Here is a 21,598-nt window from a genome sequence, read left to right as displayed (position 1 = left end):
GGGAGCGAGCTGGTGGACAAGGAGCTGTTCTTCTCCTCCTCCTCCTCCTCCCTCCTTGTGCCAGCGGGTGGTGGGAAGGGTTGGGGCACTGGTGGCTCCTGCCCAAAAGCCCCAGTGGGTGCAGGACCGTCCCTCCCAGGAGCTATTTCCTATGAAAGCTCAGTATCGGGAGAATCACAGAATCACAGTCACAGAACCATCATGGTTGGAAGGGACCTCAGATCATCGAGTCCAACCACAAAAAAACCCCCAAAAACACCACCAACACACACAACACCCCACCACATCACACCCACTCACAAACTAATAATCTTGGACACTAGAGCATGCCCTGAAGAGCCGTATCTACACGTTTCTTAAATACCTCCAGGGATAGCGACTCCACCACCTCCCTGGGCAGGCTGTCCCCCTGAAGACCCCTTGTCTGTGGGGCTCCACAGTGCCTGCAGGGACATGCTGCCCTGCAGGAAGGTGCCTTCTGGGACAACTTCATGGCAAATTCTCTTAGGAAAGGTTTGGCCACTGCCAAACCTTTGTCCTGAAAAGTGCTGGGGCTTTATGGTTTCAGATTGCTCATGCTGGGCCAAGCCACATACCCCAGATGTTAAATGCAGCACCTTTAGAAGGTAACAGTCCTTTCCTTCTCTGTTTATCTACTGTTAAACCCCACCTGCGTTTCCTGCATGCTATCTGGGAGAGGGCAAGGGTTTTTCCTATGCTCCACACCTCCCCGCCTGCGTCACGCGGGGGATTATTCTCCCAGCAGTAAACTGTAAACTGCAGCCTGCTCCCGTACACACCCCTCCTTCCGCTTCTGCCCAGGTTAACAAACAGCAGTATTTCACTGACCAAAGAGTGAATCACGCCAACACACCGACAACCCATCCCACAGGTGTCACCTGCATCCCAGTGACCGAGCACAGCCCGAGCATCGGGGCGAAACTCCGGCGGGGTCACCTTGTGCCCCATGGGCTGGAAGAAGAAACGCGTGGGGGACAAAGCCTGGTAGGAGGGATGATGGCGTAATATCGGGCAAAACACTGAAAAAGCAGTTTCACAGGAGGGGAAGGGTGGTGTTTGGTCGGTGAAGGGGGTTTGGTGTGGCGGGTCTCGCCCAGCAGCACGGCGGTGCTGGCTTTTGGGGGTGCTGTTGTGTAGCGCATCCGCTGCAGCCCCGGCAGCGCAGCCCACTGCCGCCGGCTCTGCTGCTAGGAGAGAAAAATAAATAAGGCAAATCATAACCGCTTTTACCATTGAAAAAGAAATCAGCTCGTGCAGCGTTAAGCCCCCAGTCTGTGGGCCCAGCACAGCCAATCTGGTTTTATTGTTTTGCAGGACTCCTCTGCAACCGAACGATGACAAATACCAGAAATTAGCACAGTGTAATTACTCCGTATTAGCTGAATTCACAGTATAGACACAGATCATAAACAGCCATTGATTATTTCTAATTTCCCATTTTTAGCATTCTGAATTGCAGCAATTATGCTTGTCCGAGGGAATTATCTTCTCTTTCAGCCCCTCAGGTCTCCAGTCACTGCCCTTCCTTTAAGATACTTTTTTTTACTGCTGGAAAAGAGGACATTGAACACAAATCCCTCCCTATTTCTATAAAATGCTCCCCTCCCCGGCTCCCTCAAATCCCTCTTTTGCTGCCAGCTGCCTCAAAACACAGGTGCCCAGTGTGATCTGAAACCCTTGGGCTCGTTTCACCCAGGTTTGTTGCAGAGGTAATTAATAAGCAATTAACAGCTCCAGCTCTCAGTGCTGGTGTTGCAGAGATGTCCCTGGGAAGGGGCCTGGGCAGCACCAAAGCTCTCCATCCATCTCCTGCTGCTGGTTGGTGCCGTGCAAGCAGCGCTTGTGTTTTTAAGCATCATCTCTTTTTCAAACCAGGGTTGCAGGCCAGGACATGATTCCCAAATGCTAATTTGCGCCTCCAGTGAAATCGTGCTGGGGGCCTCTGTCTCCCGCCCAGAAACAACTGCACCCTCCCCAGATAAGATCTGGGGCTGGTGCAGAGAGGGGCTGGTAGACCTCGGTATTTTCTTGTTAGAGAGCACAAGCAGTATTAAAAAAATGAACGTAGCTATAAATTATTAATATTTGCACGGGAAATTTCTAGCCCTATTAGCATCACATCATTAAATTTGTTTCTTACACACAGGCAGTGATTTCATTACAAAGCGTAGCGGAGCATAATGCCAGCTCTGCAACACTGCTTCGGTCAATTAATGATTAGAAGGGGAAAGATCCTGTCGTCCACTGATGGCAGAGCCTTTGGGACTTTTCCTTTTGCTTTGCCCCTAGTAAATACTGAGGGAGGGTGGGTGACCACCACCACAGGCCACAGGCATCTGAGTTATTGCAGACACCTTGGTCTGACCTACACAGCAATTCTGGCATTTTTATCTATTTTGAGATGATTTGCCCACCCTGGGCTGTGGCAGTGCAGAAGGGACAAGGGTCCGAGAAGCCTCTGGTCCAAAGAACTTCCCACTTCTGTATTCGGCAGGGAGTTATTTATTCCAGGCAGTGGCTGTGGCCACTGAGCAGCAGCAGAAGTTTTTTATTGCACCCATTGTTAGGACACTGAAGAAGGATTATGCATGCTTCCACCACGCCAGCTCTTTATTAGATTGCAGGCAGGGGTTAAACCGATCCTTGTCAGCACAAATATAATGCCCAGGGTGATGGGAGCAGCATAAATTGAGGACAAGAGGTGGCCGCTTTTACCGCTGCTCTCAAGAATGCTCTGCTATTTTACTGCATCGTTTGCTTTTTAATTGGGACATTTCCCTCCAGCCAGGGGTTGTCTTTCCTTTTTTGCCAGTGAGGTGCAATAAATAAATGTGCTAAGACACAAGACTCTGAGGGGAGGTGAAGCGCAGAGGGCAGATCCGTGGCTCCCTTGGATCTCCCCCAGTTTGCTACGATGGCACTGGTTTTGGTATAGCTGTCCCAAGCTGGGGACACAGGGGTTGTCCACGGTGGCGAGGGGTCCACAGTAGTACAAATCACACAGGTGCTTCATCTATCTGTCACCTCCATTTTTTCCAGAGTACTCATGTGTTAGCAAGAGGTGATGGCCCTCGGTGCTGGGTCAGTGGGGTGAGTTTATTTGTGGCCCGTTCTGGTACGTCTGTGTCACTGAAAAGCTCTATTTGAAGGACCATTGGGCAATCTCACGCGCTGGGCTGCCCAGATTTGCTTATCATTTACGGCAGAGCAGGGCTATAGGGATGTATCATCTGAATGCTCCAAAACTGCCTGCTATTTGCTGTAACTTGGCAGAGTGAGCCATTATGGGCACAGCAGCGGGAAACACAGTGATATCCAGTATGTGAGCCCACAGGTGGGGATGTGGTTTGGGGTGGGGGGGTGTCAGACATTGTCTGGGCCCTTGGCTGCTCTCCTGGCCCTGCAGGATCCCTTGCTGGGGTGACGGGGAGTGTCCCCGCATGCTGGCCAGCTGTCGGAGGGGGCTTTGTGGGGGGGTCATTTGCTACTTTACAGCTCCTCCCGGAAAAGCTTGTGCAGCCCAGGTCTGGTGTATGTGACGGGGCTGGCGGCAGCAAATTGCAGTGAAATATATTGTAGTTATTGGCAGAGGTACCTTTTCTGATTTGGTGGATGATGTAGAACAAAGTTCTCGGAGCTGACCCATCCTCCTCGCAGGGACTTCTCTTTTGGGGAAAGCACTGCATCCTTGTGAATTTTGTGTGAGCAGCCCACGCCGGTGTGAACACGCTCCCTTGCTACCAAGGTCAGGTGGGGGAGATGGTTTCCAGCTACAACACTATTAAAAAGACAACAGGCACAAACATCTTGCAGAAAACCAGAAAAGCCACCTGGCTGCAGCTACCAGGTGCAGGTGTAGCTCTTTGGGACCGTGGTGAATTGCCACCCTGCTCAGATGAGTAAAGAAGTGTGGGTAAGCAGGAAAAGCCACTGGCACAGGTGGTAGGTACCTTGGAGCAATAGAGCAGCCCTCTTGCCTTTGGGAGCTGTCACACAGACTTGGGATTTGCAGCCAAAGTGCTTTGGGGCTGATCTCTCAATCTGGTTTATGTTAAAGCGCAGCCTTAAAGCCTGGGGCTGCAAGTCCAGGTAAGTGTGTCTCCAAACCCCTGCATGCCACCGGGGTCTGGCACACGGCTTGGGACTGCAAGGCATCCCAGGGGGTAAATAAGGTACTCATTCAGCTGTCCTGTTATTTTTATTTCCCTACAGTGTAGTTGATTAATTAGATATCTTCTACCTCTACCCCCCTCAACCCCCCTGTGCTTGCAGCAGAGGAAATCCTGCCTTTGTGCTGCTAATGGACATCACTGATCCAGTAAATCATTACAGTGCAGGCAAAATATCTCTTTAAAAAGTGCAATAGAAATTAAAACTCTCCGCTGAGAACAAAACCAGTGGAGCTTTTGGCATCTACTGTTTTTATTGTACTCTGTAACATTTGTAAAGTAGATCACTTTTATCGAGAGAGCCTATCTTTTCTCCCAAGCTGTAACTCCTAGACTTCTTAAAGAAGATTTCTGCTCACAAAGGAAATAAAAGATAGAAATAGGATGCTCTCTGACATTTGAACACGCTACTGAGAATCTGAATTAAAAGGAACAGACTCAGAAAGTATCATTTATACAGCAATCAACTTTAAAAAGTCACCATCTGCTAAGAGTTACCACCCGGTGTAACCGTGTCTTTATTGCTAGACAGAGACTAGGAAATAACTCGGGGAACTCTTCTGCACCTGCTGGGTTTTTCTTGGTGCCGTACACACACTGAACCGCGGTGGCCGGTGTGCCGCGGGGGGCCTATTCCAACTCTCCTTTTACTCCAGCTTGCTATAGAATATAAATCTGAATACAGGTGCCATTAGGAGGAATGATTTGGGGTTGTTAAAGTTATAGCATAGTGTCAGCTTTTTGAAAAGTCTAAAGGGCAAAAGAAATGACCAGAGCTGAAACACGGGACTTGGCTTGGTTTTATATGCAGAAACCTGATTTTTTTCTTGCTTGCTCCTCACCTCCTTGCTGCCCCCACCCCAATGACACTTCTTGGCCTCTCAGAGCCCTTTATAGTTTTTTCTTCCTACTTCATTATAATTGATCATAATATTACAAAATTCTTTGCCCTGTGCAACTTGACTAGTGCTCACCTTGCAGTTTTGGGGCTCATTTTGGTCTTCCACTGCTCATAGCCTCCTAGAAAGGTCATGAACTTTTTGATATGAAAATTTCCAATCAAATTTTATGTCTTCCACCAGCCCCTCACCTTCAGGTGATGCTTAGCATAATTTAATCTTCTCTGCTACTACTGCTACAGTGTCGCTCTCTCTGTCTCGGCAATTGTTATGGTTTCCCTCCTACCTCTCCACGTTCAAGATCAACTATGGAAATACAATTGTATGCACCAGTTCAAGTCTTTCGTTTCTTGGAGTGAACAGGGAACTGAGCTACATTCTCAGAGCATGTCAGCTGAAAAACCATGGAAACACTTGTGCAAGTTATTTCTGCATTTTCTGACTTGAATTTTATTTTTCCCCAGCACGTTCCCATCACTGTGCAACATTTATCATAGAATTTGCTTGGGTCAGAAGCAAGGAAGCAAGGCTGGGCCTGAGATGCAAATAATAAACATGACGGGAGAAGCAAAATGATGCCCAGTGGTTTAAAATGAATAAAGGGAGAAAAAAAGTGCACTTGCAGGCTTCCCTTCTGTTTGTCCCATCACCAAGCCCTGTTGCTGTCCGTGCTGCTGAGGGGTGTGATTGTGTGCCATGGTCTGTGTTGGTGCATCAGCTCAAAACACCATCATATTCTTCTTCCCTTTCGGGACATTTAGGCCACTCACCCCCATCCCTCAGGAGGCCACTGTGTCCTGTCTCCTTTCCAAGGTCTTGTCCTGCTGCAGAGGATGAGCCTGTGATGGTAGAAAGTCTTTGCTACTGTGTTGTTTTGTGCCTGGTGGGGAAAAACATCTTTTGCCATCACCCTCAGATACCCATTCCTGTGTGTTCATAGCATTGTGTTGGGCTTTGGAAATGAGAGTGCCTGCAGTCCTCATTGACTTGCTTTAGGGGTTTTAATTACATTTAATTACAATGGTCTAATTAAAGCTTAGAGGCTTTATTTGAGGGCAGTTAATAGGTATATTAGTTAAATTAATTGTGGCTTTTTGTGTACAGACACACCCTTGGTTTGGCAGAAGGACAGCCAACACGAGCTCTGATGACAAGTATTTCCAGCCCGACCCATGGGTCTGGACTGCCTAAACTCCTGGGGCTTGATGGCTGATGTTGCAAGATATGGACCTGCGAGCGTCTTCTGCTGGCTTTCTATCATCATCATCACTCATAAAACCTATTTATTATGAAAAGCTGAACGGGAGTCTGGTGTGAAGCATGTAACCAACTTGCACGGGGCAATTGCCAAGTGCCAAAATGGTCTGTTCAAGGTAAGTTTTACATTTTAAGCTTCTTTTAAGTAGAGGATAAACCTCAGGAAGTTTCAGAAAGCAGGGTGACACTGCCTTGAAGGACACCAAATAACATCTCTATTTTTCCCTGTAAATCAGCTTTCTTGGGAACTCACATTACCATTTCATTGGTGACCTGCTTTGGATTTATCACCAGGAAAAATCGACATGCACTGAATTGTCTATAATCCTTCCTCAGACAGAGGGGGTTGAATGAGCTGGGATTTTGTTTCTTTGTTGAGACGAAATGTAATTACTTTATAGGGTTTGCATGGTGTGTTAAACTCTGCCAGTATTAAAGCATGATACAAGTTATAGAACTGCCGGTTGCTGGAGATTTATGGAATAAAAGGTATAATTTCACACTTCACTGCACTTTATTTTGAAGTTGGATGTTGATGTGCTTTTCAGTTGTTTAGATGTGTTTATTTAGCCTTTACTCTTGGTTAAGACAAGTATGCTGAGGGATTTGGTGAGCCAGAGGCTGGAGTTGCCTTCCTTACTTTCCAAAGGAGAAGCTCGAGAGAGTGGGAAGCCCCACACTGGAGTCCCAGCCCCAGCGTCCCTCACAGTGAAAATGCACCAACAGTTCAAGTATTATGGTCTTAAAGGGTAAAAAGTCTTTTTTCTGCCTGCTATATTTCAATAGTTTGTTTTCCTAATAGGTTTCCTATACGCAGGAGCAATGCAGTTCAAAGCCATCTGCAGCAGTTTGGTCCCAGAGGGAATGGCTGATACTACTAAAGGAAATGGTAAAATTTGCAAAGGTGCAAATTCCTCCAGAGGTTTTCACGCCAGACCAGCCAAACATGAGGTGCACTTGTGTAACACACCTTAAAGAGATTCCCTCGTGACTCAGGCAGTACAAGATGCTGCTCTCCCATCAATAAATGGCAGCCCTAGAGCATCCAAAAGCTCACCATTGGGCTCTCCTTACAGCTGGTCTCCTGTGTTTGACCCTGCAGAACCAGTGCCAAAGCTAGTGACTCTCCTTAATGAGCACACGTGCATGTGTGTGGGTGCACACACACACTGTACAGCTGCACCAAGCAGGTTGCAAACTGCCTGCACTTCTGTCGGCATCTCTTTGAAAACTGCGCGGCTTTAATATCCATTAGCTTCTATGTAGGGCAGCACCATGACCAGTTAATTTTTAGGAACAATTCCATGTGCCATCTGGTACCGCTGTCTAATTGCCTGAAAAGCTCTCTAAATAAATTTTTTCATGCAGCTCCAGAAGAAAAATCCAGCTTTCCCCCCCCCCACTCCTTTTCTTCCCAACACCAACAGTCACTGAGTATCCATCCAGGATCTGTGTGGAGAAGTGGTGCAGCTCCTGAGGCAAACTGCCCCCCAAGGTGAGAGTCAAGGCCTTTGGGCTGCCAGGGGTCCCTCACCACAGCTCCGTCATCCTCAGGAGGGGGAAAGTGCTAATCTGGACTAAAGACACTCGTATTTCTTCAGCTTATGAAATCTAAGCAGTTTGTACCTCACACACTGTGGTGAGCTGCTTTTTTTAACACCTCGACAATTCTTTCCCAAATAACCTAACTTTTAAGACACCGTCAAAGTGCCGGTGAATAAACTGATGTCCCAGCACATCAATGATGTGTGTTGGGGAGCAGATCCGTTTGCACTGACGCTGCTGGTTGTGGTTGCACGTGTGTATCAACACGCAGCACTCCAGGTTCACACCAACCCATTTCCCCCAGGCTCAGCAGCATCTTTGTCCTTTGAGCGACTCCTCCAGATCTGGCTTTAAACAACTCTTCCAGGAGGAACGCCTGCTGTTTCAGGGAAGACCCTGCTTTTGGTCAGGTTTGACTAAAAAAAGCCCATATCCAAGCAATCATTGGTGAGCTTCCAGCATGCCTCAGCCATAAAGCTCGAACAGGAGGAGATGGTTCCTGGAAGAGCCATCTCATAAGGCAGTGCTGGAGGAGAGTTACAGGAAAGGGCCACCGATGCTGCCCTGTTCCTGGCTCTGCATCTGCAGGAGGATGGCAGGGTAGGAGACAGCGAGCAGCTCCCTGGCCCTGCCAGAGCCTTGAACATGCCTTTGTGTGGTGTTGTGGGGCTCTGTGCCCACAGGGGTAGGTATAGAGGGGCTGTCAGTGCTGCCACTTGGCCACCAGCACCTCCCCTCTGATGCTGCATGTGCAGTGAGCAGCTCCTCCAGAGCACCCTGGGGCTCTCCTGCCTGGCCCACCAGCACTCACACACCGTGCTGTATAAATATCTATAGAGACACAATTCTATAGATTACTCTCTCCTGGCAGTGGCTGCTGGGTCTGACTCAAAAGAAAGGTCCCTGGTGAAACCCAGCACCGAGTTAAGCTGAAGCTGCTTTAAAACAAGGGGAAAGGCTTCTGCGAAAGGGGTGCCGTGACCAGGGGTGAGTGCTGTGCTCTGCGCTCGCTCGTTAGGGTGTTTGGTGACTCGTTACAGGTAATAAACAAGTATTATTAATATAATTTTCATTTTTTCGCCACTAATTCCCTGAACTCATCAGCCTTTTCTGGTAATAGGATTCCTCCCTTGGGCCCTGTTTCACCTGATTTAATATGACATCATGGGGTTTGTTATATCCTGGAAGACCTTAAACTTGGAAGGCATTGAGACACACCAGAAAATCGTACACACCCAGCCCACCCGTGTGCTTCTCCTACAGGGATCCCTCCAAGCTGACCCACACCTAATGTGCTGGTGCTGCGCTTCACAGCGGCATCTTGATTTTAAGAACTATTTAATGAGGCCTCACAACTGTTTTTTTAGAGAGTCTACAGCTGTAATTATTTTCTTCAAGAAGTGATTTGGGTTTCACAGGTAAATACTAATCTCAGCAGTTTCCACTTTTAATATGCAATCTGATTTAGGGCTAAACACCCTCTGCCTGCTAAATAGGTATTTATTACAACCAAGTCTGCCTGACACCCTTCCTCACCACGCAGTTTTCCCCCCTATATGATAATTGTCATTTGGAGGGGAAGGGGGTGGGGGGGAGTTACACCACATGCCTGAGGGGGACCCGAGCACTTTAACAAGGTTTAATTGCAACATTAGCAACGTTGGTGAGGCATCCAAGTAAACAAGCCATAAATCAGCCCGTGAAATGAGCAAAATAAATCCCTATCCACCCACACTGACTACAGATTGCGCTGAATAAATGGTGTCCTGGGTGTTGCTGTACACTGGTTTGGGACACACAGGAAGTTTGCAGACATGGGTTCCGTCAGGCTGGTTACAGCCACAAATGTCCCTGCGTGCTGGGTGTCCCCTCCCATCTCCCCAGGACCTGACCCTCCTGCTCTTGGGAATGGGGTTGTTCCCACTTCCTGGCACCACACGAGACCAAGGCTTTTCCCAAGAGCTTGTGGGGTGCCACTAGGACTAAGGGGCTTCCATCTGCTTGGCTGTGGGTTATCCCATTCATCAACCCACTACAAACGGCAGGACCTCCCTGGCTTGGTTTTCCTATGGAAGTGGTGACGGTCCGCAACACACAGATTGTTTTTTCAAGAGGAACTTTGGGAATTTCCATGGAGACGTGGTAGCAGGTGGCAAGCTGCCCACGGGAGGGAGATTGGCACCAGATGCTCACCCAGAACCACTGTGGTCAATAAACCGTGAATTAAGAAGGATTTACATGATAGTCCATGAGAGCTGCTTAAGAGTTGTTAGAGTATGCTCAGTAATCCAGTTACAAAAATATGCCAATACATGAGCTTGATAAAAGACTGTAACTGCTTTAAAATATAGTTATGGGCTATTCATACTCACTTAACTATTCACAGGCATTGAATGTGCTTGACTTTATCATGTGTTACAGTGATTTATACAAGACATAAAAGCCAATTGTCAAAAATGTGGAAGAAAAATTTAAAGCCGAGAGTACAGCCATTCGTTCTGAACGGTACATGTTAATGCAGGGGAAGAGAAACATCAGTGCAAGAAATGGAAAAGGACCCTTCAGCAAACTAGAGTCTTCATTGGGAAAAAAATTCTGCAGAATAATAATTACCCATTAGCTTTAAAATAACCTCCAAATTAATAGCTGTTTTCCTAGCATCACAATGTTGCACATTTTTCCAGAGAAAACAAATCTATCAGTAAGTGCATCTGTATCTCTTATGCTTTTACGTTCATGATTGGGTCAAAATAAAAACTTGTTCAGACAGAAAAACAGATGCCTTAGAAGAATAAAAGGTTATAATTCAGTCAAGGTTCCCTAATGGCACTGCATATCCACTGCAATGGAAAGAGAGCCTCGAGATTGAATTAGTGCCTGAAGATTTTGTGCAAAATCCTTCATTGTTAAGAGCCCTTGCCAGTTCATATTTACGTGGTTTATCAGGTGTCACATAGTTGTACATTTTAATCTCACAGCACTGAGTTTACAGCTGAGAGGACTGCGGAGCTGGAGGTATCAAAGAACCAGCAAGAGGCAGCAAATTCATGAATTACATCGTTATCCTTATTTCACTGGGCTGTTCCAGATGCGCTGGAGCTGTTTGTGCACCCATGGCTGAGGCTTTCTGGTGCCCGGGGTGCAGATGGATGGGGTCTGGGCCAGCAGAGCCCGAGGAGGGGTACGGTGTGTCCCAGGGAGCAAGGCTGGGGCAGCAGCTCCCCTGGGCCACCCGCCTTGCTCAGGGCTGAGCGTGGCTTCCCTGCCACAAGCAATGGCTCAGCACCACCAGGACTGTGCCTGGGGTTCAGTGTTGCAACTCCAGCTATAAATTCGATTATAAACATCTCCTTCCCATTTAAACAACGCGTCAATAACTTCTAAGAGCGACAAAGTGTTCCCACGATTACATTTAACATGATCAGTGCACAAAGTAATATCAAGCCCCATGTTTCATGCGGAAGAAGGTATAAATACCTCCTGTCTGTGCGCGTGGCTTGCAGGTGGCTCTGGAGGGGACGCCGCAGCAGTAGACGGAGTGATGGATCGTTGCGGGCCGACACGCTCCTCTCGGGTGTCTCAGCACCTGGCGTGTGCTGGCGTTGCTCACGAGCTGGAAGTTAACAGAAGACGCCAGTAAAAGATGTGTCCTTTGAGCACTTTACAGAGGGATCAGAGATTTCCTTCTATTGGCACACGAGGATTTACAGGTCGTATTAAATTAGGTGTAATGCACTGCAAGAAATCAGGGCACTGTGCAGTAATGTATCAACGGCACAGTAGCTGCCAGGCACTCACCTCCAGCTCGGCAGCAGACAGCCATGGGCAGGATGAAGCCATTGCAGCACAGAGATGGAGGTGTCTCAACATTTTGCACGAGGCCGAGTGTAAGAGTCCCAGCTTTGTTGTAAGAGTGCACGGGGCAGAGGAAGGGGCTGTAGCTGAAGTGACTCCCTTATGAAACATGTCTCTCTGAACAATACATGTCATTGTTGCTCAGGATGCGATGCCCTGGGCTCGTGTCTGGGAGCCTCTCAGCAATACAGACAGAATCACAGAATCTTCTAGGTTGGAAGGGACCTTAAAGATCATCTTGTCCAGCCGTCAACCTAACTGACAAAAATAGACACCCGCACAACAAACAAGAAGCATCACCATCACTAAACCATACCTCCCAGCACTACATCAACCCGTCTTCTGAACACCTCCAGGGATGGTGCCTCAACCCCCTCCCTGGGCAGCCCATTCCAATGTCTGATAACCCTTACAGTGAAAATTTTTTTTCTAATATCCAGCCTGAACCTCCCCTGGCGTAAGTTGAGGCCATTTCCTCTCGTCCTGTCACCTGTGACTTGAGAGAAGAGACCGACCCCCACCTCTCTACACCCTCCTTTCAGGTAGTTGTAGAGAGTAATAAGGTCTCTCAGACGTTTAGCTCTGGCCCCTTTGGTATCACCCCAGAGAAGGCAGCTCTGGGGCTGGGTACTCAAGGACCAGGGTGGAACTACGTGGCTCTGCAGGGGGCCAGCAACTCGCTGGGGATGGCAAGAACCCTTCCTGGGTGTCCAGGCTCTCCCCCACAGGTCCTGCCCAGCCCCAGCAGCACGGGGAGGGACAGCCCTGTGCAGGGACACCTGTGCGCACACAGATGGCATGCCTGCATTCTACCACACTAACACTGCAGAGCAGGAACCTGCCCTCTCAGTTCACCCTCCATCATTTTTTGGGGTTTTGCCAATTCTGAACATTGCCAATGAACTGCAGAAGCGTAAGCAGCAGTAGCAGTCTGGCCCTGGTGGGATTAGGCAGCACCAGACTGACAGCACAGGGAGGAGAGGCCCTGGGGTGCAGGATGCGGGCCAGGCACTCCTTGCTTCCAGGGATTTACAGTTCCAAGTAGGAGAACAGGGCTGAAAACTCTGAGCTGGGATAGAGCAAATGGCTGGATGGCACCTGGAAAAGTAGCCAAAGTCAGAAGTGCCAAACCTGCCACGATCCGTGTGTCACTGAACGCAAGGCACTCACCTCAGCGCTGAGGGTGATTTTTATCACAGCTGCTGGTCTGACCCTGGCTCAGTCTCAGAAGACATGGAGATATGTTTGGGTAAAGATGCTTGGGCCACAAAGGGGCCGCAGTGTGCCCGGGCTGTGGGCTGCACTGGGACTGTGGATGTACATGCGCTGTGGAGGCTCTCCCTCTCCGGTTACTAGAAATGACAAGAAGAAAGCCCAAAAGCTAGATCATGACCTGGTATTCTTGTGAAGGTCACGCAGGTTGCCCAGGCACTGGCTGTTCCTGTTAAGCTACTGCTTTTTTTTTTTTTTTTTTTTTCTTTTCTTAATTCCCATTGGGAAAACAGCAGCTATTTTAATTTGGGCTTCACATGGATACATGGCAAATACCATACAGGTATCTGCCCGACCCTCCAGCCACAATCCATCTTACCGGGGATGGGAAGACAAAGGGCAGTGCCACCCAGCTGTGTCTACAGCAGAAAAAACCTATTGACATGATGGGATTCCTCCTCACAGGCCCCTCTCAAACCCCAGTGAGAAACCAGCAGCCTAACGGAAAGGAAACTCCAGCATGGGACATTTCCTGGGCTTTATGAATTCATTAGAAAATTGCTCAGCACTATAATAAATGCATCCAGAGCTTTGATATTTTGCACATCAGGAGGTAAAACAGTAGCTGTGCACAGATCCCCTGTACAAGGATTTTTGCCTTGAGTGCTGCGGCAGCAGATGGCCTAATAAACAAGCAGTGCTCTAAAAGGACGTGTAATTTGTGTGAACTTAGTTTTTTGGTCTCCCATGCAGATAAAACGCACAATCATCCAATAATAAACTTTTTAATAGATAAAAACCCTAAGCAGTGTAATGTAATCATCATTTGAAGTACGCTAGCACTACTGGTGCAGTAAGAGTTGTGCTCAGAGCCCACCTGGTTTTCCTTATGAGAAGTACTTTGCTGTGGCTGTCCCCGGTCAGTGCAGAGGCACTGCCCGTATCTCTTCTCTGGCGTTGGTCAGGGAAGGACATCTGTGAGGAGTGGGACAAGGACACGCTGTCAGTCTCCAGGAACACTCCAGCCACACTAAAAAAGTAAAATTGCTTTTTAGTGAATGGCCCTTGATAGTGTTTTTCCTAGGTTGTTTTGCCAACACATACCTTCCAAACCTGTCTGTTCTTCAAAACTCCTGCCAAAAGAACGTGATAACGAAGTAAAAAGCCTGAGATCTGCTGAAGAGGCCACAGCTGCAGGGATGGGTGACCCAACTCTCTGGCTTCAGCAAAATGTTCAGCCCCTCTGCAGCCACGCTGGATCATTGTGCCTGATGGCCAGGAGCTATCACCAGCTGTTCAGGTGTCAACATCTCGTTTTCTCTTCCAGTGAGGAGGGTACTTCTGTGCAGAGAGGTTTTAGGGCACCAGCACAGGGGCTGCATGAGCAGAAGGACATATCTGGGTCGCATTTTGACAGAACTAGAAAACCAACCTTTATCACAAGCACAATGTTGGTGCCCTTTGAGCAAAAAAAGAGGTGGAACTGCTAGAGAGCCATGCTCAGCTGGGGCACCTGGTGTTTGCATTGGCCGTGAACTCACCTCCAGAACTGTCCCTCAGCTCTCCAGCATCCGCAGCCTGGATCCACTCCCATCTGCCATGCACACTGGATGGCACAAACTTAGAAAGGGATTTAAAGCATCACAAGGTTGTTGATTCACTACTGATTTACCTCAGGAACCTTCATAATAATTCTCACCATGTAGGTGTAATGTCCACAGATTATTTTTCCTCTTAAAAACTGTCAAGCTTGGAAACAGAACTGCTTTTAGAGTGGCATGAGAAGAACAAAATCCTGCTCAGGTCTTCGCATGGTGGGCTGCTGCAGGTGACCCCTTGGGAGCTCACGGCTGTTTCTGGGGTTTCATCCAGGGCATTTGTGCGGGTTCTAACGCCTGCAGCAGGATGCCAAAACATCACAGCCAGATCTGCCTGTACGGCTGCTAACAAGCAAGTTAAACACCAAATAAGAAAAAATTCCAAGCGTTGTTGTTACACTTACATACTCTCATGGGTACTGTGAAGCCAAGCTTTCAGTTTATCTGGGAACTGAATTTAAATAGTTTTTTTCAAGGTGCCAAAAAAGGTGGCAGACAAGGATGCCAAGTTACTATAGTAACCATGAGAAAAGCAGTGATTATCAGCAATACCACATAGAAAAGAGAGAGTGGATTGTCTTTTCTTTTTACACGTAGCCCATTGCTTAAGAAACTAAACCCTTCTCTAAAATAGAAAAATGCCACGGAAAAATAGCTTGAAAGTGAAGCGCATTATGCAAAATTATTTTCAAGCATTTTTCAGCCTTTGCAACCTTGCCAATTGACCCATGGTTTAGAGGATGTGCCCCTAAACAGCATGCTTTATGGCTGAAGGAGAGATGAACGATAAAGCATGACTTTCCATCTTTTCTTACCTAGCAACCACCGCAGCAGAGGGCAAAAATCAATATCGATATCCTACTGTAAGGTCCTTAGGACAGAGTATGTTCTTTGTTTGGCATAATGAGGCTCCCATGTACACACAGCACTTGGGTACAAGTGACAATACTGCAAGATCAAAGGTTACAAAGTCCTAGCAGCTGCTTGGAGGGATCCGTGCTGGTGCTCACAGGTAACAGGTTGTCTGTGAGCTGCAACTCCACGGTGCTGCAGCCCACAGAGATGTAATGTCTGAAACCTGGTTATTTGGCTGGGCTTTGGAGAAAACCCAGATGGACCTAGGGCAGAAAGAATAAGAGAAACGAGGAGAATCATTCCACCAACATAGAAACACACTGCTCTAGGCTGTAGCTAAAAAGTCTTTTAAAGATTTCTTTCTTTCTCCTGAACTGTCTGAAAGCTTGTTGACAGTGGTTTTTAGCAACTGGAAACAGAGCAGAGATGTCTGTCACACCTCACGTGTGTAAGGAACACAGAAAGGCCTGAGAGACCAATTGATTGATTTGTGATTTGCTGACTCCAGCAGCTCTACCAAGCTATCTTCAGTTCCTCTGTTTTCAATGCACATCTAAGAAACATTAAAGAAGCCTTACTAAAATTTATCGCATTTCAAAATTTCCCTCGTCAAAAATTGTAACAGATACTGGGTCTGTAGAAATAAATCCCTGCAGACAGTTTCATTAACCTGAAGCTTTATGCCCAGACACAGCCCCATTTACCTGTTGGAACGCACGCTCCAGTGAGAGCTGTGTGATTCTCGCAGACTAAACCATCGCACGTGACTGCTAGGAGCAAATCTCTGTGTTCTTCATCACTTGCTACAAATGCTGGCTTTGACAAATTGGCTAAACAAAAAGCACGCTGCGCGCCAGCAGTGCTTTAGTTCTAGGTTCACAGGATGATGATTAAGAAAAACGTTGTGAGCAAAACTCACAGTCCTTGTAGCTAAGCCTTTCGTGCCGCTCCACTCACAGCTGTTGTTCCCAGCATTACAGCAATCAATCCCCACGGATGTTGAAGACATAAAGCTGCTAACCAGAACACAAAGGGCAAGGATCCCAAACTGCTGATTTTGAAAAGCAGGACTTACCTGTAAAATACTACTGTGCTAATGACAGGAAACCAGCGGGTATGGGACTTGCCCATGAACCTGCCTGGAACAACACTCGCCCTGAACCTTAGTGTCGCTCCCCGCCTGCCTCATTATCGCACTGAAGGTGGGGATAAGAGTGTGGAGTCTCCAAGGTCTCCCTTTTGTCCAAGCTTTGGATGTCCACTGGCACACTTTGAGATGTGACATATCAGGGATTGCCTGCTGCGAGGCCAGGACAAGTCTATCTACCCGGACAGGCACTGGCCAGGAACCCCCTGGACCTTTGCAGACTTCTGACTCGTGAACAGCACACACCTGTTTCCAGCCAGTTTTTTGTTGTTTTTTTCTTTTTTCCCCCAAAGTGAGCAGTTATCCCAGTAGGGTCAGTGACCCAGTCTGCATGCACAGTGGTGTCTTTGGACACCCAAACCCCACTTACATGGGGCTATGTAAGGAAAATTAATAATGCCTTTTAAATAGCGCTTACCACAGATACAGGGAGCACAGTGCTGATCGCTAAATGATGCTAAAAAGGCAGTGGTTAGATATGCACAAGCATGTACAAGCCAGCATCTGATTTTTGAAGGTCAAAATTATGATCTCATTGAACTTTTAAACTGATTATGGCATTAGCAAGAACAAGTACAAATCTTTCTGGGAGAAGCAGGCTAAGGCAGGGTAAGTAAATTATCTCAACACAGTATCTGTCCTCCTATGGATTTCAGTGCTACTCGAATCACTTTGTGATGATATGTTTGTACCTGCCACAGAAGCCAAATACACAATCTGATCTTATGCCAAATCACTATTAACAACCACATTTTCAATTGATTCTAGGATATTCATTAACTGGAATCCATAATTACATATAATTTACAGACATACCATTTTAAATCACTTGCCAGTGAGCTTACTAAGCTCACTTTATGACATTCAAATACATTATTCTTAAAAATTCACTGAGTAATCAGCTTGCAAATAATTACAGCGGAATAGCACTAGATATAATCAAGTAGATGCTTAGAACAAGAATCACCAGCCATGCCTGTAGATCATTTTGCCATGTGACTTTGACATTCCCCTCCACTGTCTCCAGAAAATTGTTATGTACCGAACTGGTGGAGTGCAAAGCTGTTCCACTAACCCAACTCCACTAGAACAGCACTCCTTAGACTTGTTTCATGGGCAAGCCCTGCCTGACACCTTTTCTTCAATACCAGGCAGCTGATTTTTAAGTTATTAACTTACCCTTTAAGCAAGTGTCTTCTTGGTTGTGGGGTGGGACACCAGAGGCAAGCAGCACTACACAGTATTGCAGCATCTCCCTTGCTCTGGGGTGGGAAATGTTGGGCGCTGCTTGGAGACAAGCAGCACCCATGGCAATGCAGAAACATCAGGATCAGGTCACCTGGCTGTTAGAGCAGACGAAGCTCAGCAGGTCTCCATGTGTAGTACTTTATTCATTTCATATGCTGATTTTATTTTCGAAGGCTGCGTGCGGTCTGGTTTATATCTGTAGTCTTTCTCACTGAACAACAGGGATATTTTATGTACTGTAGAAAAAAAGTTTGCAGTGATGCAGGCAATTTAAATCGCTAAGTTGGAACTTTAGGACCCTCAATGACAACTGCACTGAAACCCAATATAGATGGGTTAAATAAATTCCATTCTTTTATTGCAAGGTGTAAGGGAAAAACTAATACAAACAGTAAGACTTGGACTCTGACCAGAGCTTCCCATATGAACCACATACACACCTTCTTGCCTTAAATGAAACAAGGCTCCAATTTTTGAGTGTTGAAGGACTGACGTTTCAGTCTTATGTTAAATTACATCAGTAAAGCAGACAGTAGCTGATAATCTTAAAGCCTGCCATATTTACTCTGTTGTGGTTTAGATTTATAAACTGCTCATGCACACACCTTAAAGTGCATTGCACTGTACACACTGTCCCACCCTACAGCTCTGACATCATCACCTTACTGTAATATGCAACAGTAGAAAACTTCTTGAAGATGAGGAAAATACTGCTTTATCTAAAAGGAGAGAGTGAGCCTATGAAATGGAGGCCTTTGAACAACATACTGTCTATCTGTATAAAGAACAAGACAGCTCAGAACCAATTAAAAATACACAGTAAGTAATAATTTTTTTTTCTTATTGACTAAAACCATAAATTACAGATAAACACCGAAAACCTTCTTGATTAAACTTCATTTGTTTCCATATAGAACTTTTGAATATTGGAAATAAATCAGACTAACAAATACATGTCTTAGTCACAAGGAACTTTTATGTTATGTGATTTTGCACTGCATTACAACTTAATACAAAACTATAAAAATAAGACACTATTTACAAAATATATTCATTCATATGCAGAACTATTGGTTAGTTCAAGTTTTAAGTTACATGATAAATGATACATATCAGTCACACTTTACAAACAGTTAAAAGATAAACATCCTCTGAATACAAAATGATATCCTCTCATGATCTGACTATGCCAATTCATAGTACTTCCCAGAATTTGGATCAAAGTAACAGTTCAGACATGGATCATACAAAAGAGTCAAAACTTCCTCATCTTCTTCAGCATTGAGGTCATCTTCACCTGTGTCAAATGAGAAAAGTAAGAACAAATCACTCAGACAATAACATGGAAATATCTTTCTGTCAGATGTGACATTTAAAGCGTATAATCTTTTGACTTCTGAATTGTTACCTTCAAGATAATAGCAATTCACCTTTTCATTATATTTCTGAAGACTTGTATTTAGTTGTCAGTCAGAGTTTGCCTAACAACCAAACTTTACAAAAAAGTCGAATGGAGCAGTTCACCAGAAGTACCTTTACTGATAGTGGATCAAAGTATCCCTAAGTGATATTTTTCTCAATGACATTAAACAAAAAAAGTTTTAGTATGAACAAAGGCAGCCAGTGTGTACTTAAGGCCTGTGAGAATGAAAGAATTTGAGTATCTGGTAACCAACATTACCTAAATGTCCAGTATATGTAAATCTGTACAAAAGAACTTTCAGTATCAGAGAAGAAATAAAATTCTTTTAGACAATAAAAATTTTAAAACTAGGTTGCCTAAAGTTATTTAAAATGCAAGAATGTATTCAGGTACCAGAAATGAATCCTTAGCCTAAAATACACCAATAAAGACATACAGACTATTACAGATGCTTTATATATTGTAGTTCCTTTTCTAAACCTGTCTGTCTTTCATATATGCTAAATCTAAGTTATGTGACCTATAGCTTTTTGATAGGAAATAATTCAACAGTTGAACACAATCTGTATCTTGAATTTCATCATAAATGTTCATCTCATTCTCAGACTGCTAATACAAACCAAATGCTTTATATGTCCTAACACTTCATAATAAGTAATGGCCTGTTATGCTAACTGCAGCAGTTTCACAACGCTCAGAATCTATTTACAGCCCGGATCACAGAACGATATATAGGTTACATTATCTAGAGACCAGAAAGTAGGTTAGTGCATTTAATGCATACAGAAGAAGGGTGCACTTTATCGTTTGGGAAGAGATTTCATTTTTGTGTCCTCAGTAGCATTAACAAAGGAAGTAGCATTACAAAGAAACTCTCTTACTGTAACCACGGGTAAAAAGGTAAAGCTAAATTGTTGCTCTCCTTGCTGTGGGTACTTCATCAGGCCTGGTAAGCTGAGGGAGGGTAACTGAGATATTGCGTTTGGACAATTCTGGGAAAAACGATGCATTGCAGAAAGAAGGTGTAGAACTGAATGTCTTTTTCTACGCTTCAGATCACAGTAAACAAGCAAATGGTATTTGTGCCTCATCCCCTCACATAGCCTCACATTTTCACCTGAAACCATATTGTTATTTCCACTGAATTCATCCTTTTATTATTTTGCTTCCTCCTGCCTATGCTTCTCTTCAAAATTATTCTCTTTTCTTCTCTAAGCTTAAATCTCATTCCCTCTCTACCTCAGAACTGGCCTCTCAATATACTCCCCGGTTTGATTTAGGAATAAGAAATTCTTCAGACTCTTCAGGCGTGTACCTCTTTCCCTGTATGCCTGGAATTCACACCAAATCAGAATTAGATTGGATCCAGGACTAGCTGGATTTATATATTTATAGCAATAATTCCCTGAGCAAATTTTTATGTGAACAAGAAGAGAGCCTAGTTTTCCAAATGTATCTTATTTTTAAAGTTAGGCTTCTTTCTTTTAGCATCTCACAATATCCCCAAATGTATTTTAAGGCATGTCAAGATGTTGCAACAGATTTCCAATGGCAGCATGGAGTATTTGGTTTTGAATGGATTAAAAGCCATGGAAATCCCATTTCTGTTGTTCTACTTCCTAAAAAGAAGTACTAACCAAATTAAATGACATTCTTCTGTAAGACTCAACTTTCTACTTTCAAATGGTACATTGTGTGCAACCTGACCATATGCAGGAATGAAGTGTCCATGGCCAAATTAATTTCTTTCAAAGAAAATTTCCATAGCTGTTTATGCTGCCACCATTCACTTTTGGGTTGAAGCTGCTCAGGATTGCATGAAAAAACCTCCTGGCAGTTTAATTTGAATATCATGGTGAAAGCAAAATCAAAGCTTTTGTTCCTAGATCACTATAAAATTAAACAGTATTTTAGGCTAGAAAATAACTTGATTTAAAATGAAAACTGAAACCTGTGACATACAATATAGAGGCCTGAGTATTTTTCAGTTCTGAGCTGAAAGAAGACTGAAGATAGTTAGCGTTTCTGGATACCTGTCATATTAAATGAAATGCTGCCCCACTGAAATCAGGGGAGCTATTGTTTTTATGAAGAAAGGTTTTTACTCAATGTGTCTAAACCTGGATAACAAAGAATGGAGGAAGCATGCAGCAGCTTTTTCTGAACTCTGAAATAAAAAATGTACAAGTAACTGTGGTGTTACTTGGGTTATGTTAACACTGTTTACCAGACTGTCACCAGAGTCTGGAGAACTAAAATAGTTTCCCTTTTCAAAGAAGTATATTTTCACTGTATTCTAGGTTTTAATATTAGAAAATAGCTTGTAGCAAATCTCACTTTAAGATATATGGATCATATTCTGACCCTGA

General features: G+C 45.3%; 1 protein-coding gene across 1 annotated transcript in view; it reads right to left on the bottom strand.

Annotated features, from left to right (window-relative positions):
* Positions 1-18,180: 18,180 nt before the first annotated feature.
* The window catches only part of LOC106890719 (chromosome unknown open reading frame, human C3orf67), a 71,363-nt gene continuing 67,945 nt past the window's right edge, over positions 18,181-21,598 (bottom strand). The window contains exon 18 of the mRNA XM_014946694.1: positions 18,181-19,103. Coding sequence (XP_014802180.1) covers positions 18,991-19,103 — 113 coding nt within the window. The 3' untranslated portion in view covers positions 18,181-18,990. The remainder of the gene's footprint in view (positions 19,104-21,598) is intronic.

The sequence above is a fragment of the Calidris pugnax genome, unplaced genomic scaffold (genome assembly GCF_001431845.1).
Source record: "Calidris pugnax isolate Ruff unplaced genomic scaffold, ASM143184v1 scaffold81, whole genome shotgun sequence".
NCBI lineage: Eukaryota > Metazoa > Chordata > Aves > Charadriiformes > Scolopacidae > Calidris > Calidris pugnax.
Note: the sequence above shows the minus strand (reverse complement) of the source record. Positions and strands in the feature narration are given on the sequence as shown.